This window comes from Chiloscyllium punctatum, chromosome 38 (genome assembly GCF_047496795.1).
Source record: "Chiloscyllium punctatum isolate Juve2018m chromosome 38, sChiPun1.3, whole genome shotgun sequence".
In the NCBI taxonomy this organism is placed as follows: domain Eukaryota; kingdom Metazoa; phylum Chordata; class Chondrichthyes; order Orectolobiformes; family Hemiscylliidae; genus Chiloscyllium; species Chiloscyllium punctatum.
The window spans coordinates 54,331,965-54,359,147 of NC_092776.1; the positions used below are offsets into that span (position 1 = coordinate 54,331,965).

General features: G+C 45.7%; 1 protein-coding gene across 25 annotated transcripts in view; it reads right to left on the reverse strand.

The window, feature by feature from the left end:
• ank3b (ankyrin 3b) overlaps positions 1-27,183 on the reverse strand; it is a 716,427-nt gene that overhangs the window by 176,510 nt on the left and 512,734 nt on the right. For 21 of the 25 annotated variants that reach the window (XM_072557889.1, XM_072557888.1, XM_072557893.1 and 18 more), the window contains 6 exons: positions 25,085-25,183; positions 20,313-20,411; positions 17,275-17,373; positions 13,352-13,549; positions 10,145-10,243; positions 8,791-8,889 (listed from right to left, as the gene is read on the reverse strand). In XM_072557889.1, coding sequence (XP_072413990.1) covers positions 8,791-8,889; positions 10,145-10,243; positions 13,352-13,549; positions 17,275-17,373; positions 20,313-20,411; positions 25,085-25,183 — 693 coding nt within the window. The other 4 variants (XM_072557899.1, XM_072557901.1, XM_072557900.1 and 1 more) reach the window with 4 other exon arrangements.

Below are 27,183 nucleotides of genomic sequence, written 5' to 3' on the forward strand. Positions count from 1 at the left end.
AATGCCTCATTTTAAAAATTCTGAACCTTTGCTTCAAATAGCCCCACACCTCTATCGGAGCTGCATGACTTTGATTCCACACCGACCTGCCTGGCTCCTTTGCAAGTCGGTGTGGCAGGCAGTAATATTGGCCAGGATGCCTCTCAGAGCGTCAAAATAGTGATTCACCACAACCTCTCACAACACATGACCAGCTTTGCCTTGGACTCCCAACAAAGAATTAAACAGAAAACCCAGCCATTCATTCCTCAGATTCAAAATCAGTCCACATACGTAAAGCGTCGCTGAAAATTCCTGCAGTTGTATCTTTTTGTAATCCAGGTAATCTCAAGCTCAAGTAACTGGAGCCTTTGTTAAAAATGACCTGTGACTTCCATCACTAGTACAAGCCAACAGCCATATGCAAACATTCCCAATCCAGCAGATCACATGAGCCATGGAGAGAGATTCTGAATAACATACAGTGGATGATCAAATGAACAAACACACTTGGGTAGCAAGCTGCTTGTAAGAGAAAATGGCTGACAGTGCCAGGGAGGGAAAGGTGTTGCCGGTAAAACATTCAGAACACGTTGCTCCGAATTAAATTGGTTAATGGTTGGTTTTTGATGTACACAGTATCATGAGACAATGCTACAGCAGCAGGTTTGGCCTCATGCCTGTTTGTAGAGATGGCAGCACTGGGTTTCCTCCGGGTGCTCTGGTTTCCTCCCACAGTCAAAAGATGTGCAGGTCAGGTGAATTGGCCATGCTCAATTGCCCACACTCTTCAAGAATGCGCAGGCGAGGTGCATTAGTCAGGGGTAAATGTAGAGTAAGAGGGTAGAGAAATGGATCTGGGTGGGTTACTCTTCAGAGGGTCAGTGTGGACTTGTTGAGCTGAAGGGCCTGTTTCCACACTGTAGGGATTCTAAATCCTCGAAGTCAGCACTGGATCAGCAAAGTCCTGAGGGAGGTCTGCTCAGACTCCTCCCCGATACTTAGCACAATAAGTGTTAAAAACCACCAAGTATGAGTCATGCTGGGGATAGGATTCCCACTTCCTGTAAGCACATGCTTGGAAGATTGATGAATGGGGTTGCTCCATCTTTCAGATGGGGTATTGCATGATCCCTAAAATTGTTGATCAAGTCAAAGCTGTCTGGGTGCATCTTTTTATTAACTCGTGGGAACTGGGCATCACGGGTTGGGCCAGCATTGATTGGCCCTTGAGGTGGTGGTGGTGCTGAGCTGCCTTCTTGAACCGCTGCAGTCCAGTTGCTGTGGGTTGACCCACAATGCCCTTTAGGGAGGGATTTCCAGGATTTTGACCCAATGACGGTGAAGGAAGGGTGATAGATTCCCAAGTCGGGATCGTGATTGGCTTAAAGGGGAACTTGCAGATGTCGGTGTATTGTGAACTTACAAAGCAGGGTCACATTATTTATGTAATTATTCATACCTGTTGGATCCACTCTCTTTGTAACCTGTATCATTACAGCAGTAGTGATCTTTATAAAAGTTGGAGGAGCATACGTAATCTGTCTTGAGATCACTGGCTGATTTTAGTTATGTCATAGTTGGTGCATCCCACCGCGGTGAGTGTAGGTTTAATCTCATGAACTGTGACAACACTGAGATCTGTGTACACTGGTAGCCCTATCACTGTTGGATCATTGGCAATATCAACCAGGTAGGAAGTTTGAGGAAGCCAACGTGTGCTTGCAAATTAGCACAGCAGTGTGTCTGTGGCACTACATGGAGTTAGTATTCTGTTATATGCTGTGAGACTGCCTTTTGAAGGCCACAGTGTGGAATGCCATTTGTTGAGGTACATCTCTTACAGAGCAATAGCTCCTCCAGCAGTTTTGACTTTCTGGGTGTCCTAACCTGCCTTTTGGCGATGTACGATGTTGAACGGAGTGAGAACTGCTTACACTGTCGGCATGCTCTGTGAGGGTGACATCCTCCTGGTTAGGGTTTGGCTTGTTGGTTGTTTACATCTGTGCAGGGTTTTATGGCTATTCTTCCTGTAAGGGTCATGGTAATGCACTGTCTTGTTGGTGACCTGGGTCTTGTTCTGGACTGTGGGTTAGTTCACAAAACAAGATGTTCTGCATTTGCAAGCCCCAGTGGCCCTGGCTGAGGTCAAGTGTGACAAACCGCACCGAGGATAGATCTTGCCGGTTTGGTTCCTTTCGCTGACAGTAGCAATGGTGATGTCTGAGCATGTGATCCTTGTTGCCCTGACTCTATAGCTTTATGCTGGCTTCTAGCAAGGCATCAATGCGATGGCCCTGTTTTCTTGCCCAGAAGATCTTTTCTAAAGGCTTTAATCTATAAAGAGGTAATTGATCATTCATTGAGCCCCTCTGAAAGTTCTAGTTTGGAGAAATCATACTTAGAACCTTTGCTGCAACAAAGTTATCAATAGACACGTGGCACACTTGGCTGTATGACATAGTTAGACTCTTTGAAGCTGGATGTTGATTCATACCTTGAGTTCGTCTTTACGTGTATTCCAGATCTTCTCAGGATCTTCTCTATGTCTTCAAAACCAGACATATTTATTCTCTGAAGCCCTCCTATCTTATGCCCAGTCGGAGTTTCAGAGACCTCTTCTCTGTAACATTTATTTCATGATCCATGATGTAAGACTGCATTTGGTTCTTCAATTGCTGTTAATCAGTGAGGACGTAACTCGCTGCCCAATCCATAATGGAATGTTTGCCTTCCAATTCTTGTTGAAGATCTTCTCCTTTCATTGAAATGGAGTGTCGTGCTTGTTTGTTCCTTTCTTTTACTTGGCATGTTATTCTGTCCCTTTTATTTTTCCTTTTTTGGCTTCTACATCACTTTCTTTTTCAGTCTTGTAGCCCCTTGATATAAGATCAAGACAGGCATGGATAGAATGAATCTGCTCAGTCTTTTTCACAGGGTTAGGGAATCAAGGAGTAGAGGGCAAAGAATAAAAGGGAACCTGAGGGGCAACTTTTTTACAAAAAGGATGGTATGCATATGGCATGAGCTGCCAGTGGAAGTGGTTGAGGCAGGTACATTAACCACATTTAAAAGGCACTTGGACAAATACATGGTTAAGTAAGGTTTAGAAGGATATGGGCCAAGTGCAGGGAAATGGGGTTAGTCTGGATTGATATTTTGGTCAGCATGGACCAGTTTGGGCTAAAGGGCCTGTCTCCGTGCTGTTGAACTCTACGACTCTAAGCCTTTTGACTGCTGAAGCTACTTTCTTTCCTTGTAAAAGCAATGCAGGACTTGTAACTTGACAGTAGGACAGATAGGCAGGGATTCTGCTATTTAATTTGCAGATCTACACTCACCTAAACATGCTGTTTGTCTTCCACATGTTTTGAAGTCCAGCGCTAAACAACAACGAACAATACAGCACAGAACAGGCCCTCTGGCCCACCAAACCTGCGCCAACACATTTTGCCCTCCATACTAAAATTGTCATCTCATCAATCCTCAATAGGTTTTCCAAAGGGTCTGCTGCAAGTAAGACCTTGGAAATTTTTTACAAGCAATTACCGCTACTTATCTGACTGATGCCACACGATGTATTATCTGGAATTTAGAAGTCCTTTCTTTATAAACGAGGACTGCAATTAACTTGATACCTAGTGCCTTCATGATCTGCCATTGGTCAGTGGTCTTTTTAACATCAGCAGGATGGCACGGTGGCACAGTGGTTAGCACAACAGCCTCACAGCGCCAGAGACCTGGGTTCAATTCCTGCCTCAGGCAACTGACTGTGTGGAGTTTGCACATTCTCCCCGTGTCTGCGTGGGTTTCCTCCGGGTGCTCTGGTTTCCTCCCACAGTCCAAAAATGTGCAGGTTAGGTGAATTGGCCATGCTAAAGTGCCCGTAGTGTTAGGCGAAGGGGTAAATGGGTATGGGTGGGTTGCGCTTCAGTGGGTCGGTGTGGACTTGTTGGGCCGAAGGGCCTGTTTCCACACTGTAAGTAAGTAATCTAATCTAATTCAGGACACTGGTGCATGACAAATCATCGAATCCCTACAGTGTGGAAGCAGGCCATTTGGTCCATCAAGTCGACACCAACCCTCAAAAGAGCATCCCACCCAGATCCACACCCCATCCTTGTAACCTTGCACTTCTCATGGCTAATCCACCTAGCCTGCGCGCATTGCTGGACACTATTAACAATTCAGCCTGACCAATCCATCTAACCTTTACAGTTTTGGACTGTACTGTGGGAGGAAATCAGAGCACCCGGAGGAAACTCACGCAGACACTGGGAGAATGTGCAAATTCTACACAGCCCATGGCTGGAATTGAACCCCGGTCCCTGGCGCTGTGAGGCAGCAGTGGTAACCACTGAGCCACTGTGCCATTCAAGGTGATACTTACGTTAGTTCCTTTAACCTAAGAGGCAGACATGGGTGACTGACACTGAAAGATTCAATAGATGTTTAATGACAGCTTCTGGTATCTAGAAACATTACAATCACGAGCACTGCTAAGCAATTTGGTTACAAACTGTAGCAGGTTTCCCTCAGCACATCATGCTGCCAGTAAGCCTAGTAAAGATGGTAATGAGCCCTTTTTCCCATCAGGTCATATGATATAATGAGATAATGGACATGTCTCTTAAAGTTATATTGCATACAGGCTGTGAGACATAAACACAATGAGCAGCCTGTAACTGGAGGAGTGAGATTAGTAGCAGCAGGCAGCAATTTCAGGGGAAGCAGGGGGCGGGACAACGAAGTGAGGCTGCTGGACAGGGGGAGCGATGCCAGTAAGACTAGGACAGAAGGCCAAGGGTTTGGAGAGTGTGCCTGTGGAGGGGGCCAAGTGTCTGTGGGGTGGGGTAGGTTAGGGGCAACTGAGGCTGCAGAACATGGAGCAAACAGCTATCGAGGGCAAGGGAGAAGCTGCACATTGTGGACAAGGTCTGGAATGAGGGCATGAGCAGGAAGGATACTGGAAAGGGGCAAGAGCAACGGCCTACAGTAGGAGAAGAGGGTCTGAAAATGGGGAGAGGCTCTGAAACTTGGATGGAGGGTCTATAAATGGGGGAGAGGGTCTGAAAATGAGGGAGGCGGTTTGAAAATGAGGGAGGAAGGGACTGCAAATGAGGGAAAGGATCGGAAAATGGGAGAAGAGCATCTGAAAGTGGGAGAAGAGCGTCTGAAAATGGGGGAAGAGCATCTCAAAATGAGGGAAAGGATCCGCAAAGGAAAGAAACTAGTTTAAACTTTTCACAAAAGAATAATTATCTAATTGGAAACATGAAAACTAAAGTAATGAATGTCTCACGAATTAATGTACTGTACATGATTTTAGGAGCTACTTGATATGGGAAAATGTAATGAATATGACTGTAATGATGACTGTGTTAATTGGAAAGTTTAATACCAAACCGTCTATTTCATACAGATTTGTATTTATGTGTCATCACACCTCAAGCTGTTTATGAATAATTTGAGGTTCAAAGACTGTGTTCAAGGCAAACATGCAACAGTTTATCTATGACCGTATCAGTCTATGGAAAGTGTGTTCAGTGTGATACTTTTTGTGGATAGAAAGGTGCTAATTCCTTTTTTTAAAAATAGCATTTTTGCAAAATTATACCTGTTGTCTAATGCCGACTTATATACTGTGATGTCCAGCAAGTTAATGCTTTCCTGGTGTGTTGTGGCTTTAACTTTATGGAGACTTCCTAATTAGTGACAATATCAGGTTGTACGTTTGCTCGCTGAGCGGGTAGATTTGTTGTCAGACATTTTGTCACCATGCTCGGTAACATCATCAGTGAGCCTCCAGTGAAGCACTGGTGTTCTGTCCCACTTGCTATTTATCTGTTTCGGTTTGTTGTGGTAGGTGATATCACTTCCAGTTCTGTTTCTGAGGTGGGTAAATGGGGCCCAAGTCGATGCGTTTGCTAATGGAGTTCTTGTTTGAATGCCAGGCCTTTAGGAATTCCCATGCGTGTCTTTGTTTAGCCTGTCCCTAGGCATCATGGTAGCTCACAAACCTACCACCACACTGAAACAGCTCCTGATGAATTTAAAGGACCCCGTACCAACAACCAGAAGAATGATCGTGAATGTACACCCTGATCCATAACCTGAGCTACAAATCTTCTCCAAAATCGCATACCGACAATATTGATGACAGTTTCTATCCTTGCTTCACCAAGAGTCTAAATCCTTCAGATATCAACACAAACCCACAGGATACTATGTGACCACATCATTTAATGAAGGAGCTGGAGAGAATGAAATAGGAACCCCCTGAAAATCAAAACCAAAAGCAGTCAAGAAATCTCAAGAGCAGTTCTCAAAAATGAATTGACCTGTGCCTGAGTTAGACGACAGATTCTGTGTGGGTACAAGAGAATATTCTGCACGGTTCAGTATTTTGTCATTTGCAACTTAAGAAATTCCATAAATTGGCAGTGGATCCAGTTGAAGAATAATGAAACTGTCAAGCAAAATCTTAGGTACTAACACATAGAGTTGGGAAGTCATGTTGTGGTTGTACAGGTCATTGGTTACAGGCCACTTTTGGAATACTGCATTCAATTCTGCTAGAAGAAGGATGTTGTGAAACTTGAATGGGTTCAGAAAAGATTTACAGGGATGTTGCCAAGGTCGGAGGATTTGGGGTATAGGGAGAGGCTGAATAGGCTGGGACTATTCTCCCTGGTGACCTGATATAGGTTTATAAAATCATTAGGGGCATGGATAGGGTAAATAGACAAGGTGCTTTTCCAGGAGTAGGGGAGTCCAAAACTAGAGGGTAGAGGTTTAAGGTGAAAGGAGAAGGATTTAAAAAGGGATCTGAGGGGCAACATTTTCACGCAGAGAATGGTGCATGTGTGGAATGAGCTGCCAAAGGAAGTAGTGGAGGCTGGTACAATTATAGCATTTAAAAGGCATCTGGATGAGTAAATGAATAGGAAGGGTTTAGAGGGATATGGGCCAAATGATGGTGAATGGGACTAGATTACTTTAGGATATCTGGTTGGCATGGATGAGTTGGATTGAAGGGTCTGTTTCCAAGCTGTACATCTCTATGACCCCATGAGATCCATTCTGACGAGATTTGGTAAGAGCCTCAGGTGATTTTAAGATACGTACTCTCATCTATGACCCCTTTCGGAAAATTGGTGCTTGTGATCCTACAGCCTGCTTGGCCCATGCTGTTCATCCTGTTAGCTCAATCGCTGAAGAAAGACAAATCTGAATTTCCATATCACCTTTCTCAACCTCAACCTTTCCCAAAAACTGTCTGACAACCAGTGAACTATTTCAGAAGCTAATGCTGGAAATGCTAATTAACATGTGCACAGCAAGCTTCCACAAGCAGTATTAAAATAAAAACAAGCAGGAGTCCAGACTTAGGTGGAATAAGTAGTAATTGTGACATGAAAGAAAATTCCCAAGCTCTTCTCTGAACTGCCCATCAATCTTTGTTAGGTCACCTGACAAGGCAGTTTAACAGCATCCTGTGCACTAGCAACTCAAAGGTTGACTTAGTTTGGATTTATGGTCCCAGGTTACAACTGAGTGACATGGGGTCTTGTTAGACAATACTGTATAATCGGAGGAGAGAGAGAGAGAGAGAGAGAGAGAGAGAGGTTAAATTCAAGGGCTGTTAATTGAGAAGCTACACATTTTCATCTGCATGCCAAATCCTGAACCACAGTCCTGTCAATCAAGAATGTGCGGCTTTGAAAAAGTTCCCTTTCGTGTTTCTTGTCAGGATGTTTTTTGTGGTCTCAGTCCCTCTGAATCAGTATGTTGGGCAAAGCTCAAACGACAGAGCTCAGCTTGATCAGTGCCTCATGAGTATTCCTGCTCAGAGCACCTCAGTAACATTCCAACTTCCTCAGTCCAACTATTCAATCTGACCTTCAGCAGCAGTTAATGTCGAACTGAATTCCAGCACTGTAAATTAGGGAACTTCAAAGAGCAACCCTTTCCACTTGGTCTCCAAGATGCAATGGATATTAAAAAACAATTCCCTGAAGCAATCAGATGGTTGCTTGGTGGCCTCCCGGAAAGGATATAGGGCAGGGGGAGGGGAGCTGCAGGAGGATGAATTTCTGCATTTTTGTTACATCTTGTGAAACAGATTGTCTTTAGTCAAAATTGTAACATAGGAAATAATTCTGAGTGGGCTGCCTAAACTTTATCTTTCATTCTAAGATCTACTTTCTCTGAACATAAGCCAAGAATAGGGGCTCCAACATTGCTGACCACAGCCAGCATTAGTCACACAGTCCCACCAACCCACACTCACATACAAATCTGAAAACACATCACTGAACTGCTCCTTTGGAAAACAGGCTCGTTCCTTTATTAGTTCAAATTAGACACCAAACTATGGTTTAATTTCTAACAGTTTGAAGAGACAGTTTGTGTGACAAAAATTCTGCTTTAATTTTCATTGCCCATACTCCTCACTGAATGTGCGAACACTATTTTTTGTTAGGAATTCTTTCAGCATGTCGGAACTACCAGGTGGAAAAGGACCAGAATCCATCCAGCTCTCCTCCTATTACCCTGGAATTAACATGATGGTATGCTACCAATAGTTGTGTATGCATTGGTCTATGACAGAGGCTGACAAGGCTTATACTTTTACCCAGGTTGGTGTTGGAGGATTATTTCCCCCTTCGGCTTTGAATAATATGTACAAATGTTATTAACCAATTAGCTGCAGCGCACAAAGCTTCTCGTTCAACTGTACATTTAAACATGCAAAGTACTTTGCTGTCAAAATACCCTTGGCCTTCCTTGGTAAAAGTGTTTCCTTACCACGTTTGTTGTATTTGGTGATGCTCCACGTTGCATTAATTGTGTCACAATATTTGCATGTCCCATGAACGCAGCGACATGAATAGGTGTGAGGCCGGACTGTGAAGAATAATAAGGTGTGTCACACAGAGATCACTCAACACGATTGTACAGCACTTCTGCTACACTGGTAGTTATTGTACTGCATCCACACAAACACAGACAGACCAATATCCACACCAACACTTAAAGAACAATACACACATAAATATGTACAGACCAATATCCACACAAACACATATCGACCAATATCCAACACAGCCACATACAGTCAAATACACTCTCAGACATATACAGATCCAGGTACACACATAAACACATACAGACCAATATGTACACAAACACATACAGACCAATACACACAGACATGTACAGATCCAGATATACGCACAAACACATTGAGACCAATATACACACACACAAATACCTGCAGACCAAACACACACAAACATGCACAGACCGATACACATCTATATAAACACAAACACTTTCAGACCAATACACACAGACACGTACTCACGAACACACATACACAAACACATACAGAACAATAAACACATAACATGTACAAATATACACTCAAAATCACGTGCAAACGAATATGCACACACAAACATATACAAAACAATATATGCAGAAAACACATACAGACCAATATACACAACTACTCAAACTTACTAATGCATGCATGAACAGGCAGACAGATCAGCCCACACATACCATTACACACACTTACAGACATAGAGACTAGTAGGCCTACATGCCCACCCCAGATCACTAGAAATACAAGCACACATACAAACCAATACAAATAAAAGCACATATAAAGACTGATATATGCACACGTGAATGCATGTACCCACAAATATGTATGCGCACCCAAACCCACAGGTAATGGTGGATGTCAAAACACAACCATGCATCAACATACTCACACTAACACTATTTGTGTACTCTCCCACACAGTCACAAATAAACACAACCATAGATGCCCATGCATGCAAAATCAGAAACACAAATATATTAATGTATACAAAAATGTACATTTGACCACTTATACAAAAGTGTGCATTCATAGATACATGAATACACGAGACAGGCACATTAATATATTGCAATGGCTGAAACTGACACCAAAGTACATATATATGAAAACACGTATATACATTAATATTTCAATCTATATACACAGAAACATCCATATACAAATGCACACAAGTGGTTACATCAGTACACAAAAATACAAACACAGAAACAAAAACTTCAATAAAGAAACAGACCCACCGATACTCGCACACAGAAACGTTGTTGTTACCTCAGTGACTGCCTGTATTGATGCTCCATACTTCAACAACAGATCCATTACTTTAATCCTGTTCTTCTTGCATGCGATATGAAGCGGGGTGAAACCATTCTGCAACACCAGTTCAAAACTTGTTCGTTATTCAATACCTTTCAAGACAACAAGGCTGTTCTCTCTTTTATCAAGAGGTTTTTCACCTAACACTGATTTGGACAGGACTGTAGCAGAGTAAAGTCAGTAGGAAGAGCTACAGGAGTAAACAGAGTTACACTGGGGCTAATGTGCTCCAGTCCACCGCATATTACAACAATTTGCATTCATATAACACCTCTAATAAAGTAAATCCTCTCAAGGCACTGCATAACAGGCCAATGTCTCACTGAGTCAAATATTGGGATACGTTACCAAAAACCCGATCGTAGTTTTAAGGAACAATATAAGGAAAGAGACTGAAAGTCGGAGGTGACTTGGAGCGGAGTATCTTGGTGGCTGAAGGCACACAGCGGAGAAAATTGATGATACAAACGGAACTTTGAGAAATTGTTGAACTCTCAAAACCACCGGCCTCTTATGGCGTTTTTTTTCTGAGAACCTGAGGAGGGTTTCTGATCCTTTTCACAGCTTCAAAACATCCCTCTGAAACTCCTTCAACTTGAGGGCCTGTTCCCTAGGACTCAACCTTTCTCACCAGCGCGCTCAGTCCCTCTCACACTGCTGATTCTTTCTCTACTCCTCAAGGTATCATTTACCTACTCGGGCGCCCTTCCTGCTTTCCGAGCTGAGCCCGCCCTCCCTTTTATTTGTTTAGAAATTGGAGCATTGACACGGTGAAAACAGAGACTTCATTGTTATGTGGAGAATTCCGTGCACTGAAGCTCGCTTGAAAAGGTAACCACTAACACTGTGCTCATCTTTAAACTCCTTCATAAACTGGTCACATCCATGGAGTGTAACTCTGGAGCCATTTGGTCTTCCATTTCTGTCTGAAAATCCACAATGAATTTTTATATTTTAGTTTGTACACCATATCGGGTTGCTTATTAACGGAAAGCCCTTTGCGGGAGAGTTACTGATCTGGTCTCCACTGGTTTCTTTCATGACCACTTGCAGGATCTATCCTTTTCCTTGCCCCGTTCTGAAACAGAGACCTCTCTTCACTGGAACAATTTGAAAACCTAGTTCATAGCTTGTGATAAAGCAACTTTGGATCCTGAGACTGCAAAAGTCTCTCCCAACCCCCCACCTCATCTGCCTGTGTTAAAACAGTGACCTTTGTCACTCTGCAACCAATTACCTTTAGACAAAAGACACTGGATGTATAAAATTCTTCAGCGAGTCACTGACAGCTAATTCCTGTTTCTCTTGGCCAGACATTGGAGTAATATTTATTAAATTCCACTAGCTGGCCTCGGCAGACCCTACACCACAGGGCAGCCAGGGCGAGTGCAAAGTGGTTTCCATAGCAACGCTTTCTCTTTGCACCTCCTAGAAACGTCTTAAAATGAACTTCTGCTTAAAGTTGTACGGCTAACAGAAACCCAACACAAGGGTTCTCTTAGGAAGGCACAACGTCCACTCACGTGAAATCTCTCTCAAATTTTTAATAACATCTCAAAATGCTCCACAGCAACAACAAAAGCGAGCATTTGTATAGTGTCTTTAACACAGCTAAATGTCTTGAGGGCATGATCCATTTTTGACACCAGCAGACTAAGCTGTAAGTCAGAGAGGTTAAAGGAGTTAAGAGAGATCCAGGAGGATTAGGGAGGAAATTTTACAGCTTAGGACTCCACCAGCTGGAAACATGTGGATCCATTAAAATGGGGATGGTCAAGAAGCCAGAATCGCAGGGCCGCAAATATTCCAAAGGAGCATGGGGCTCAAGGAGATTGCAAAGATGGGGAAGGATAAGGCCATGGAGAGATTGGGAAACAGGATGGGAATTTTAACATTCAGGCACTGCGCAACTAGGAGTCAATCTAAGTTAATAAACACTGGGGTTATGGGGGAATCTTCTGTTGTGTAGTTGTTATTAGTACATAAGCCAGTTTATGGATGGTAAGGTTCTGTAAAGACCAATGATTTAAATTATCCACTGGGCAGTGGGAAGGGATTTAGTTAGTCACTTGACTAAGGGCCAGAGTATGATGCAGAATAACATCAATAGCCTGGGTTTAAGCCCTGTACCTGTCACGGTCCTTGATGAAGACCCAGCCTCCTGACCTTCCTTCATGTCTGACGTGGACTGATGTCCTTCAACTATGTTTTTCACTCCTTCCATGAGCTGTGGATGTTTCTGGAAAGACTGGACTTTGCTGTTTAAACTGCAGGCCATTTCAGAGGGCAACCCAAGTGTCAACCACAGTGCTGTGGGGTCTGGAGTCACATCTACGCCAGACCAGGTAAGGACAGCAGTGTCCTTCCCTGAAGGATTTTAGTGAACCAGATGGGTTTTCATCACAAGTAATTACAGTTTCACAGCCACAGTCAGTCAGGCTAAGTTTGCATTCCAGAATTTTTCAAAAGTAATTCCACCTGTGGTGGATTTGGAAGTGCCCGGGTTTTCCTGCCATTTACCAAGGTTTCTGGATGACCAGCTTAGGGATTTCACCATGACAGCACCGTCTCCTTCTCAAACAATATAACTAGTTCTGAAGAAAATACACATTGGCCTTGAAATGTTAACTTTAATTATCTTTCCATGGAGGGTGAAAGACCTGCTGATTTTCTCCAGCACTTAATATAACCACAGACATTATATACTGTATCATGCTTCATATAACCATGGATAATATATACCATATCATGTTCCATATAACCATTAATATTATATGCTATATCATGTTTCATATAACCACAGATATTATATAGTATATCATGTTTTATATAACCACAGATATTGAGTGAACAATGGTCAGAATATCTCGACCATCTTATCTTTTGCTCCCACCAGACCAGGTAGGTGAAAACATCGGTTTTCTGCTGTTAGAAACAGCGAGGAAGGAAGATTTGACAGTCACGATCCAAAGGAGAATCGGAAAAACACGTAAAAAGGAAAGGTTTCTGAGGCTCAGGAGAAAGGGCTGGGGTTTTGGGGCTAATGGGATTGCTGTTTCAAAGAGCCAGAACAGGCACGATGGGCCGACTGGCCTTTGTGAAGGAGGCTCCTTTCTGTGTGAACCAGGGGGTGTTCTGCGGTCAGGCACACAGACTACTCACCAGTGCTTTGGCATTGGGGTTGGCCTTCTTCTCGAGCAGGACCTTGGCAACCTTGTAATGGCCGCAGTGCGCGGCCACGTGCAGTGCTGTCAGATAGTCGTTGGTCACATCGTCAACGGGCACGTCGTGGAGGAGGAGCAGCTTCACCGAATGCAGGTGGTCTCCTTGCGTGGCCATGTGCAGAGGGGACAACCCGTTCTGATGGAGAACAAACAGGAAGTTTGTCGGAATACAAAGAAACTCACTCACTACATCCGTTTATTCCCCAGAATGTACAGTGTCGGTCTGTGCCATCCTTTATGATGCATACAAACATTCTCCTCTTCCTCTAAGCCAGCCAACAAAACCACCACCTACTGCCTTTCTACCTCACCTCAGTACCCCTCACATGTATTTGTTGCCACAGTAACGCCACCTGGGGTCCACAAGCCCAGCCCTTGATCAGAGACTCCCCCTGGGCAGTCACACGCCCAAAGATCAAACCTCACTCCGAGGAACGTGTGAATGCTGTCTGCCCCAATATCTGCAAGTCAGGCTGCATGACAAATGTAAATTCTCCAGTCACCCACTGCCACTGAACCGTCAGCTAATTTGATGGAAGAGCTGGCTGTGTAAATTAAAACCAGTCCAACAGAGTCAAAGGTAGTGACTGAATCCAGATGTAGACCAACAGAGCATTCAACATGACATTTGCTCCTCACTCTGGAGCGAAATGCGATCCCTTGACCCAAAACTGAGCTTTACACAGTGCAAAAAAAAAATCAGAGCGTAGGAGACACACATCCTTAATTCACAGACACCTGAGAGTCGCAAAGAGATGGAAGCAATTAAACCAAGGAAAGAGCTGGAGTCCACGCAAAAAGGGAAATAACTGTATCAAATGTGCCTGCCTCCCTCAGTACTGGCACCCTCCTTATTTTTTCTGCCTGCTCTCTCTCCTGTCACCCTGGAAGTTTTGCTTTCAAATCGGGTGTTGCTTCACCAGATACAGCATGGATCTGTCACAGTTACTTCACCCAAGTCCATCTGTGAGCGCCAACAGCGAGAGGTGGCAGATCATTGCCATTGCGTCTCCAATGGACACTTGACACAATCCCATCCCAAAGCCTCAGTAAGATCGTGACTGGCTTTTATTTTTGGACCATTGTTGAGAAGTCCACTGGTTGTCAATGGGAAGCTACATGGTGAAACAAAGGAATTGTACCACTGGGGCACTTCCCGCCTGCTTTCTCCTCCCAAGTGTCTGATCATATTTTTTCGATCATCCTCCCATCTGTATGTAAGCAGTGCACACACAAACACACCCACTGACCACTAACCTGTAACAGAACCTCAGTGAATTCTGCCCTTGCTTATCCAAGGCATCGATATGTCCTTATTACCATCTCCTGGGGTCAGCGGACAACACTGGATCAAGGCACTAATTGACACTTCCTATCAGGGACCATTAAAATGTTGCCAACATAAATAGAGGGACCTATCTATAAAAACTGGACATGACCTAAAGGGCAAACTATATCCGAATATACAAACAGGCACTAATCTAACAGGTATGTTATTAAGCTAACATTTTTTTGGACATACATTTTTACTTGGTTTCTCTTGCCAACGCACTGGAACAGGAGCTTCATGTCCATGTTCATACTGATTTATTACCATGCACGTTGGCACCCATTATCATCCTCACTCACTGCCCATCCCTTGCCACCCTGCCTTCCTCAAACCTCTATTCTATGTTTCCCACTCTCCTCCCCTCATTAATTGCCCTCCGCTGAGCGTTCCCTTGATTTGCCTCTCACTTGTCACTCTGCCTCGCTGCTCTTCACCGGATTGCATCAGCTGGTGCACTCGCCACCATGCTCAGGGGGTCGGAGTAGCAGGAGGCATAGTGAGGGCAACAAGATGGGCACGGGGCAGGGCAAGCCGCTTGGAGAAATAATTGACATGTATCCAAAATGTTGTTCTTTTATTTAGGCAATTCCCAGCAGCATCACTAGCAGGGGCATCGTAGGCACGTTCATCGTAGGCACGAGCATCATAGACACGGGCATCGTAGGCAGGGGCATCGTAGGCAGGGGCATCGTAGGCAGGGGCATCGTAGGCAGGGGCATCGTAGGAACGGACATCGTAGGCAGGGGTAACGTAGGCAGGGGCATCGTAGGCAGGGGCATCGTAGGCAGGGACATCGTAGGCAGGGGCATCGTAGGCAGGGGCATCGTAGGCAGGGGCACCGTAGGAACGGACATCGTAGGCAGGGGTAACGTAGGCAGGGGCATCATAGGCAGGGCATTGTAGGCAGGGGCACTGGAGGCAGGGACATCGTAGGCGAAGACATCGTTGGCAGGGGCATCGTAGGCGAAGACATCGTAGGCAGGGGTATCGTAGGCACGGACATTGTAGGCAAGGACATCGTAGGCAAGGACATCGTTGGCATGGGCATCGTAGGCAGGGGCAATGCAGGCATGGTCTTCGTAGGCAGGGGCATTGTAGGCAGGGACAACGTAGGCAGGGGCAACGTAGGCATGGACATCATAGGAATGGACATCATAGGCAAAGACATCATAGGCACGGTCATCGTAGGCAGGGGCATCTTAGGCAGGGGCATCTTAGGCAGGGGCATTGGAGGTAGGGACATCTTAGGCAGGGACATCTTAGGCAGGGACATCTTAGGCAGGGACATTGGAGGCAGGGACATTGGAGGCAGGGACATCATAAGCAGGGGCACTGGAGGCAGGGACATCGTAGGTAGAGGTATCGTAGGCAGGGGCATCGTAGGTAGAGGTATCGTAGGCAGGGGCATCGTAGGCAGGGGCATCGGAGGCAGGGGCATCGGAGGCGAAGACATCGTAGGCGAAGACATCATAGGCACGGACATCGTCGGCACGGACATCGTCGGCACGGACATCGTAGGCACGGACATCGTCGGCACGGACATCGTCGGCACGGACATCGTCGGCACGGACATCGTCGGCACGGACATCGTAGGCACGGACATCGTAGACACGGACATCGTAGACACGGACATCGTAGACACGGACATCGTAGACACGGACAACGTAGACACGGACAACGTAGGCAGGGACAACGTAGGCAGGGACAACGTAGGCAGGGACAACGTAGGCAGGAGCAGCATAGGCAAGGGTATTGTAGGGACGGGCATCGTAGGCACAGTCATCGTAGGCATGGACATCGTAGACAGGGGCATCGTAGGCAAGGACATCGTCGGCAGGGACAACGTAGGCAGGAACATCACAGGCGCTGCAAGCCTATGTACTTCCCTTGCTGCAAATACAGTCTAAAGTTCAACAGGAAAACAGTGGGTGCAGGGTCTTCAGCACCAACATGCCCAGTCAAATCAAATCCTTACTCTTTACTGTACAGAATTTTGCCTTAACTTTGCTGTTTTATGATACAGGCAATCTGGGACACTTGGGCTGTGGCGTGGAGGATGCTGGGCTTTGCATGCCAACCTCAGTAAGATTACAGCAGGGTTTGGGCCCACAGTTGGTAGGTTTTGGCACTGGAATGCTTTTTGGCTATGGAAGGCTTCTCTAAGAAACATCGAAAATAGGAACAAGCGTAGGCCATTCAGCCCTTCAAGCCTGGTCCGCCATTCAATGTGATCAATCATCCAACTTAATACCCTGTGTTCCCGTTTCTCCCCATATCCTTTGATCTCTTCTGCCCCAAGAACTACAATCAGATTGGCATCAGCTGATCAGAGTATACCATACCTAATAGTGTACACAGGGATCAGGTGACCCGGAGGACGCTTTAACAACATTCACCAGTATCACTTGCCGTTTATTCTGTTCCAGATAAGGCAACACTGCATTACACAGTTTCAATAACTATTTCAAGGCGTGACCTGAAGCAAAGAAAACCTGACACCTTGCTTCAGAGCCATTGTTTGAGTGAAATACCTTTGTCTTGGAAAGAATTGGAGCTCCACGATCGAGTAACATTTCCACCACCTGCTCATGCCCGCTCCTTGCTGCACAGTGGAGGGGGGTCAGGCCATCCTGGCAGAATAAAAAAGGAAGCCATGTTGTCAGGTTTCGTGGCAGTACTTTGTCGCTTTAACCTCCACCCCTGGGTTCCAACATGCACTGGCTGGAAAGAGAGCTGCGAGTTAATTAGCTCCACCTTTCCATAACTTCTTCGCTTTTCCCTCCAGATACTGAAAAGGGGACAAATAACCTGACAAAGCAGCTCACTCACCAGCGGTTCTCCAAATATTATGTGTAGCTAATGCGAAGACACCCATTAGACTGTCTGTGAGTATTACAGATCACATCCAGCATTGTCAATGGTTGCAGTGGTTTAAGAAAACATGGAGACTAGCCCACTCTGAATAAAGATGCTGTTTAATTTTGTGGCAAGGTTATTTTGATTTGAATGGGCTGGTCCTTCTTGTTGTATACTTGTTATATCTTAGATTAGATTAGATTACTTACAGTGTGGAAACAGGCCCTTCGGCCCAACAAGTCCACACCGACCCACCGAAGCGCAACCCACCCATACCCCTACATCTACCCCTTACCTAACACTACGGGCAATTTAGCATGGCCAATTCACCTGACCTGTGGGAGGAAACCGGAGCACCCGGAGGAAACCCACGCAGACACGGGGAGAACGTGCAAACTCCACACAGTCACTCGCCTGAGGCGGGAATTGAACCCGGGTCTCTGGCGCTGTGAGGCAGCAGTGCTAACCACTGTGCCACCGTGCCACCGTGCCGCCCATATCATCGAGCAAGCAAATCAATGAGAGCTTGTAAAATGTATTTCACAATCTCAGGGCACCCCCTTGCAGCCAGATCTTACCAGACAGTCACTGCTGGAATGTATGAAAAGGAAACCCATTTAGGCTTCCACACAACGATGCAATAAATCTGCTTGTTTAGCTGAGAAGCCTTGACTAACAAATCTGTTCCTCCAGAAAGAGGGTCAACAGATTTCTTTGCATCCAGCTGCAATGGCGGTTTATGTGTGTGTATAAATGAGGTGGGGGGTGGTGGGAGGTGGGGGTTTAGGATCTTGCTTCTGTACTGTCCCAAGCACAGCCTTCTGAATCAGAGGCAAGGACACTCGCTCACTGAGCTGCAGCCGACACTATTCAGGACAAAGAGACAGGTTCCACCATCTCACTCCTGCTGACCATATTTGAGAACTGGCATTCAACATCAAGTGAACATTTGCCAGGCCACGTGTGCATCTCCTGGTGTGTAGAGGTCGCACCAAGAGAATCCTGGTCCTAAGCTCTCGAACTGTCTCTCTAAGCCTCTTGGCCCTCCTTTAAGACATTCCTCAAAATTCACCTCATTGTCCACACTCTTGTATACTTGTGCTAACATCACCCTATATGGATTGATCAAACTTTGTTTCATAACTGATCTCTGATACACTTTGGACCGTATTAAAATGTTCATGGCCATATATAAATGCAAATTGTTGTTGAGCAGAGGCATGGATTCCCTCACTGCCAGCCATACTTCAATGTATAAAGGATTCAAGACTGTGCCTTCAGTATTGGCCATACATCTCCTGGAGTCTGTTTGGGGAGGGTGGAGAACAAAGGAGGTTTGGGCTCTATGTACAACTGGTTTTCCAACAAGCCCCACTCTTGACTGTAGAACTATTTGATTACAAAGGACAGAATGTTCCAGGAAAGATAGGTAGCAGAGCTAGAAATGCACATCACCTTGAGTGGGGAGGAGGGGAGGCGGGGAGGGGGGGAGTGGGGGAGGGGGGGAGGGGGGGAGTGGGGGAGGGGGGGAGGGGGGGAGGGGGGGAGGGGGGGAGTCAACCAGATCAATCCCAGTGTTCCTTGAGAGAAGTTGACACTTACTTGATTTTGTATTAAGAGCTGGGTTTTGTGGTTCATGGGATGTGAGAGGTTGCACTACCTTTTCAGTTATTTGAAACTATTTTATTGTTCTTATGGTTACACTTCAGCCACCATGCTCCTGGTGCAGTTGGGGCTGGGCAGATTCAGGGCCCTCCTGTTGGACATGCTGTCAGTACTGGATGAAGCTGCCACTAATACATCCAGGCAGTGGGCCATGGAGGAAATCACATTAAGCTGCCAAAGACTTTCAGAGATTGTCCGGGGCTTTGTGGTAAGTCACAATCGCCAACTACCTGCCCCTTGTTCGTGGTTATTATCTGTGCCCAAATCTCTCAGACCAGTGATTGGTCATTGGGTTTAACAGGGAATCCAGTGCTCGTATAGACCAGTGATTGGTCATTGGGTTTAACAGGGAATCCAGTGCTGGTACTGACCAGTGATTGGTCATTGGTTTTAACAGGGAACTCAGTGCTGGTACAGACCAGTGATTGGTCATTGGGTTTAACAGGGAATCCAGTGCTGGTACTGACCAGTGATTGGTCATTGGTTTTAACAGGGAATCCAGTGCTGGTACTGACCAGTGATTGGTCATTGGGTTTAACAGGGAATCCAGTGCTCGTACAGACCAGTGATTGGTCATTGGGTTTAACAGGGAATCCAGTGCTCGTATAGACCAGTGATTGGTCATTGGACTTAACAGGGAACCCAGTGCTGGTACTGATCAAGGATTGGTCACTGAGTTGAACAGGGAACTCAGTGTTGGTACTGATGAGTGATTGGTCACTGGGTTTAACCAGGATCCCAGTGCTGGTACTGACCAGTGATTGGTCACTGGGTTTAACAGAGACCCCAGTGCTGGTAGTGATTAATGATTGGTCACTGGGTTTAAGCAGGACCCCAGTGCTGGTACTGACCAGTGATAGGTCATTGGGTTTAGTTGCCAGTGGAGAACCACTGCGGCTGATTTTTTAAAGAGAATCATGACGGAGAATCAAGTGAGTCCTAAACACATTCACAATTTACTTGTCTCTGTTAAGCTTTCAAAAATGTATACTCACTGTTCTCTGTGAGGGTCAGTTGTGGAAACCGCTGTTGGGAGTTGCCGACTTACCCTAGTCTTGGCTTCAATTTGGGATCCTCGGTCCAGAAGCAGTTTGACCATGTTGGCATTCCCTCTCTTTGAGGCCACGTGAAGTGGAGTGATGTCATTCTGAGGGGGAGGATAACCTTTCAATCAGGATGACATGTCGGTGTAACAAAGTGACCAATACCAGAAACGCAGCTCACATTGGAACGATAACACACTTCCGCATAGTGTGCAGCCTGCACAGAATTCACATACACTCACAACATCCGCACACAGTGGTCATTTAATCTGCCCAATCATGAAGACAACAGCAAAAACTTCAGTCAAAACGTTCTTGATAAGTCCATAAAAACCTTTAAAAAAAACTGTGGACGCTGTAAATCAGCAACAGAAGCAGAAATTGCTGGAAAAAAACTCAGCAGGTCTAGCAGCATCTGTGGAGAGAAATCAGAGTTAACGTTTTGGGTGAACTGAAATGCAGGCACTGCCAGACCTGCTGAGCTTTTCTGGTAATTTCTGTTTTATTATTAGATTAGATTAGATTAGATTGCTTTACTTGCGGAAACAGGCCCTTCGGCCCAACAAGTCCACACCGACCCTCCGAAGCGTGACCCACCCATACCCCTACCCCTACCCCTACACCTAACACTACGGGCAATTTAGCATGGCCAATTCACCTAACCTGCACATCTTTGGACTTTGGGAGGAAACCGGAGCACCCGGAGGAAACCCACACAGACACGGGGAGAACGTGCAAACTCCACACAGTCAGTCGCCTGAGGTGGGAATTGAACCCAGGTCTCTGGCGCTGTGAGGGAGAAGTGCTAACCACTGTGCCACCGTGCCGCCTAATTGGCAATTCCTTGTTCAGTTCTCCAATTTCCTGAAGCTATGTGTATTCATATGTGGAATAATTAGTAACGACCATACATTTACAATGAGCTCTCAATTCATTTGTACAAATAGCTCAAATTTAAGGTTATCTTCTCTTGCTATGGATTCTGGGAATTGTTTCATTTTAAGCTCCCTCTCAAATCCCTTAAGCATTCTTAACCCCCCAGTGAGACCTTCTGTTTTTTGGGGAATGCACGCTATATCAACAGAATCAGATGCTGGTGTAGTAGTCAGGTCATTGAACCAGAGGTGTTCTGGGCCACAGGTTCGAGTCCCATCACCCTCAACTCATGAAATTTTAACTCAACATACAAATTCTGGAATTGAAAGTTAAGCTCTGAAACAGTCATACCACAAGAGGGTTATTGAAGAGAAACATCGCTTTCACAAATGCCCTTTGGCCCAAGAGCCTGGAGACCTCCAGAAAGCAGAAATGAATGGATGAGAAAGGATCTAGGAAACCCTTCTTTTATCTGTTGGGTTGCTTCCTTCACGGGGACCTCAACTTCCTGAGGTGAACAGGGGCATAGTGACCGGAGAGAGGGGGCAAATTTATCTTCAGTCCTTTAGTTCAAGGACATCAGCCCATTCACTGAGGCTTTAAGCCTGTCCTTGTTCCAATTCCTGACTCCCCCCGGGATATAGTGGGTAGGGTTAGGGTGGGCAGCTCAGTACCACGGGATATAAAATCTGTCACACTCTCCCCTTGTGCCCTTTAGCACGTGAGCAATTCAACCATGGGGGTCTTGTACCATCCCACCTTGAGATTTTTTGAGCTTTCATTATCTTTGCAAAGGTACAAGTTGGAAGGTGCACGTTCAAAGTCTAAAAATGTTGCATGTTTTCTTTCAAAAATTAGATTAGATTAGATTAGATTAGATTAGATTACTTACAGTGTGGAAACAGGCCCTTCGGCCCAACAAGTCCACACCGCCCCACCGAAGCGTAACCCACCCATACCCCTACATCTATATCTACCCCTTATCTAACACTATGGGCAATTTAGCATGGCCAATTCACCTGACCTGCACATCTTTGGACTATGGGAGGAAACCGGAGCACCCGGAGGAAACCCACGCAGACACGGGGAGAAAGCACAAACTCCACACAGTCAGTCGCCTGAGGCGGGAATTGAACCCGGGTCTCTGGCGCTGTGAGGCAGCAGTGCTAACCACTGTGCCACCGTGCCACCCACCAAATAAAATGATTAAAGTTGTTTTTAGCAACAGTGGTCTTGAAGCTGTCAAGATTGTTGTGAAAACCCAACTGGAACACTGATATCCTTCTGGTTGGGTCTGCCTGGCTTGGTTGATATATTATTCTGATCACACATCAACATGGCTGACCCTTAAACAAACACAGGGAATGCAGGAGAAACTCAGCAGGTCTGCAGAGGGAGAAACAGAGTTAGCACTTCGAGTCCCCGTAGGTCTCTTCTTCAGAACTGAGTTGTATCAAAACTGCACCTAATGGTTCACGGAGGCAGCTCACTTTCTCAAGAGCAATGGATAAACAAATTACGGGCAATAAATGTGTTGGAATTCCTAAAATTGAATAAGGACAAATGCTTTCTTTAATCAATATTGCATTTGATTCTCTCATCTGACCCATGCCCAATCAGCAGGATGGTCAAATAAATCACCTGGCCTACATGACCAAACAGTCAGGGTCAGGGTGTACCTGCACACCAACAGTGTCAAGAGATCAGGGGTGTGGCCCTGTCAAGAAAATGGACCCCTGACCATTCCTCTAATTCAACTGTGCATTTTTGACAGGAACATTGTGGTTGGAGGATGAAGGTAGGAATATTTCAACCAATGAGGAGAGTACTTCCTCGAAAGAAACATTCCAGGAGCAGTTAGAACTTGTTTCTAGTAGATCCAGATATGAGGCATGGAACCTCGGTCCCTCCTGTTCTTATCTGTCAGCCAGGACTTCCTGATTGGACCAGGTTAACAGCCCCAATCAGGGAACTCATGCTCTATACCTGGATGACCTCGTTACAATCACTACAGCACAATTGGGGTGAACGGTCTCATTTTGAGCCTAACAATTTGGTGATTCTCTGCGATTATCCAACATTCAAAATGGCCACTGCACTTGGGTGTGATGGCAGGCCACAGGGTGCATCAGCATCCCGCACGCACCAATGTCATCATCATCAGCACACATGCTCCTCTTGAGGGATCTGGGGGAGCTGAGGTTCTGACAGGAGCAGAGAGCACCAGAACTTGGTTATTCTGCAGGAAGCAGCTTCCATCTTGCACAGGGGCGGGACCAGGAAGGCAGGGGAGGGGCCCTGCTAGGATGAGGCAGCCATTGGGGCACTGGGAGAGACGGGGAAGGAAAGGAGAGAGAGAGAGAGAGACAGACACACTTCAAAAGTCCCTTTGCTGTGTTGGGGCCTTGGCTTTACATCCTGTAGCTCCATCCTTCACCGACCATCACCTAAGACTGGTGCCAGTTTTCTCTCTGCCCCACGAGGAGGTGGCAATTGAGGGATGGTTTTTAAGAAAACAACAGCACACACTGACTCAGATGCTATTCTAATAACCAGTAGCTTTTCTCCATGACTGATCCCTGGAAATTAATCTTCATTTCCTGGAGAATACAGGGCAATCCCATAGGCCCAAAGTCATCTCCTTCCAACAACTGAACACACAGCACATCATGTCTCTGATTAATCAAATACCATATCCCTCAACACTCAAGCGACACACATGGCTACCTTGTTCCACCAAATTATCTGTCACACCTTTGCTACACACTGTCAATTGCTTTGTGGACATTTCCCATTCAATGACGTCCTCATCTGTCATGGTAGTGGCAGACTCTGGCCATGAGGTGGAGTGCTTTTCAGAAACATCGCATCCAATCCTCTGGATGTACTTTACATACACACACACATTTATCATCAGGCTATAGAGTGCGCATACACACACACAGACATACATGCATCATAGAATCAGACAGCATGGAGACAGGCTATTCAGTCCAACCAATCCATGCTGACCATAATCCCAAACTAAACTAGCTCCACCTACCTACACTTGGCCCATATCCCACTAATGGATTAGTGGTGCTGGAAGAGCACAGCAGTTCAGGCAGCATCTGAGGAGCAGGAAAATTGACGTTTTGGGCAAAAGCCCTAGCATATCCCACTAAACCTTTCCTATTTGTGTACTTATCCAAATGTCTTTTAAAAGTTGAAACTGTACCCACATCCACCACTTCCTCAGGAAGTTCATTCCACACATGAACCACTCTGCATAAAAAGCGTTTGCCTCTCCTGTCCTTTTTGAAATCATTCTCCTCTCAGTTTAACAATATGCACCCTAGTTTTGAACTCCCCCATCCTCGGGAAAAGGCACCTACCATTACCTCAATTTACACCTCCCATTATCTTATAAACTTCTCATTGGTTACGTCCCAATCTCCTACACTCCAGTGACTAACACCCTAGCCTTTCCAGCTCTTCTTTATAACTCAAGCCTTCCAGTAACATCCTCGTAAAACTCTTCTGAACCCTCTCCAGCTTAATAATATCCTTCCTATAACTGGGTGGCCAGAACTGGACACTGTACTCCAGAAGAGGCCTCACCAATGTCCTGTACAACCTCAACACGACTTCTCAACTTCTATACTCAAAGGACTGAGCAATGAAGGCAAATGTGACAAATCCCTTTCTAACCTGCGTAAAGAAAAGTGAGCAACACCTCAGTCACTGCACCAGCATTTAAGGAAATGATATTGTCTCACACCACATGTCACTAAGGTACAAGTTAGAACAAATGCATTACTTCTTCAGCTTGAGATTTGCAGGGGAGAGGGATAAACACAAAGAATGTGCAGCAGAAACATAATGCAATTGGAAGATGTTAGATGCTAACTTGAGACCTTACCCTGGCTGTGAAATCCACAGCAGCACCTCGATTCAGTAACAGCGTGGCAATGTTGATATTTCCATAGTGAGCAGCTATATGGAGCGGGGTAAAACCACTCTGAAAGAAAGAAAAGATTTTGAGCTTTTTGTCCTTGTCCATATTGTCGCAAGCCAACCTCAAAAGGCACTTCATTTCACCCAAAGCTTCTCAGCGGTTGCTGGTTAGTTGAGGCTTTGCACTTAACCCCAAGAGAAATGAAGGCAACTCTCTGCAACATGCCACATCCACAACATCTCACACCCAGGGCATCCAGGCTTCCTACTGCTACACGCAGCCACTGGGGCTTTGCACTGACTCGGCTGAGTCAGCGTGCTCGAGATCCCGAGCCTGAAGGACACCTGCACTGTTAAGATAGGATGAGCACCAAATCTAAACCGGGGACTCACATCCATTGGGATTCTCCATGTCTCCCCACAGCAGCTTGGGGGTGGTGCTGTGGTGATAATGTAACTGGAACTAAGAATCCAACAAGGCAAAAGTGAGGACTGCAGATGCTGGAGATCAGAGTCAAGCTTAGAGTGGTGCTGGAAAAGCACAGCAGGTCAGGCAGCATCCAAGGAGCAGGAAAATCGATGTTTCGGGAGGAGCCCTTCATCAGGAATAAGTCTCATTCCCATGAAGGGCTTTTTTGCCTGAAACATCGATTTTCCTGTTCCTTGAATGCTGCCAGACCTGCTGTGTATTTCTAGCACCCACTCTAATCTTGACTCTTAAGAATCCAACAATCCAGGTTCAAATCCCAAGATGCAGCTGCTGGGATTTAATGTCAATGATTTTAAAAATATCGGAATGTAAAGCTGGTTATGGTATGGTTAACCTTGAAACTTGTTATCAACTGTTACAGAATCTATCTGGTGTGGAAGCAGGCCATCTGGCTCAACAAGTCCACACTGACTTTCTGAACAGCATCCCACCCAGACCCACCGCACTACCCTATCCCTGCATTTCCCAGGGCTAATCCACCCAGTTTGCACATTCCCTGGTCTGTGGGAGGAAACCGGAGCACCCAGCGGAAAGCCACGCAGACATGGGGAGAATGTGCGAACTCCACACAGTCACCCGAGGCTGGAATTGAACCCAGGTTCCCTGGAGCTGTGAGGCAGCAGTGCTACCCACTGAGCCACCGTGCCATCCCAAAGTTGTCCTGGTTGTTGGGGAGGCAGTGCTGCACTGGTGATGGAATTGCAGTAAAAATCTTAATCCTCTGGGGACATAGCTTTGAATCCCACTATGGCAAACAATGGAACTTGGGGATTCAATGAAGCTAACCTAATGGTGACAGTAGGTCATCATAAAAAACTGCCAGGGAAGGAAATCTGCCATCCTTACCTGGTCCTGGCCTACATGTGAAACATGTAAATATTTATTAAATATTCCAAAAGATATTCCAGTAAAACAGCAGTTGATCCAGTGGTGCCAACATCCCATGAACGTATATTGAAAAACTTTGCAAACCTCCCAACCACACCAGAGGTGTGTGTGTGTGTGTTCAATAACGAGCTATCGCTGGGTAAGAGGTTTACACACAGCGGGCTAGATGTAAGCAGCCTTTGTTTATGACGTAGGTTTAAAAGGATCTCTGAAAACCTTCAACAGTGACAGGCCCCTCTGCATGTACACAGGACAATTAACTCCGCCACCCCCTCCCCCAAGACTACAAGCAATGCTAGTAAAAGAGTCCTTCTGCAAACTGAGCTACAGAATGCATCTCCTCATTTCCATTCAATTCCACACACTGGAATTCTCCGAGGGAATCACCCATGAATCCCAGCACACTGCACTGTTTATATTCTAATTCAGTGTCAGCTGCTTGTTTTTACATCCTTTTAAAAAAAGGATCAGAGTTGCATGACCAGATTTTATAAAATAAGTAATTGACCCTCAAAATCTTGGCCTGTGACTGGACTTGTAAATGAGCATTTTCAGGATGGAAACCATAAGAAACAGGGACTGGAGCAGGCCATTCGGCCCCTTGAGGCTGCTCTGCCATTCTAACAAGATCATGGCTGATTCGACATTCCTCACGTCCACTTTCCTGCCCTTTCCCCATAACCCTT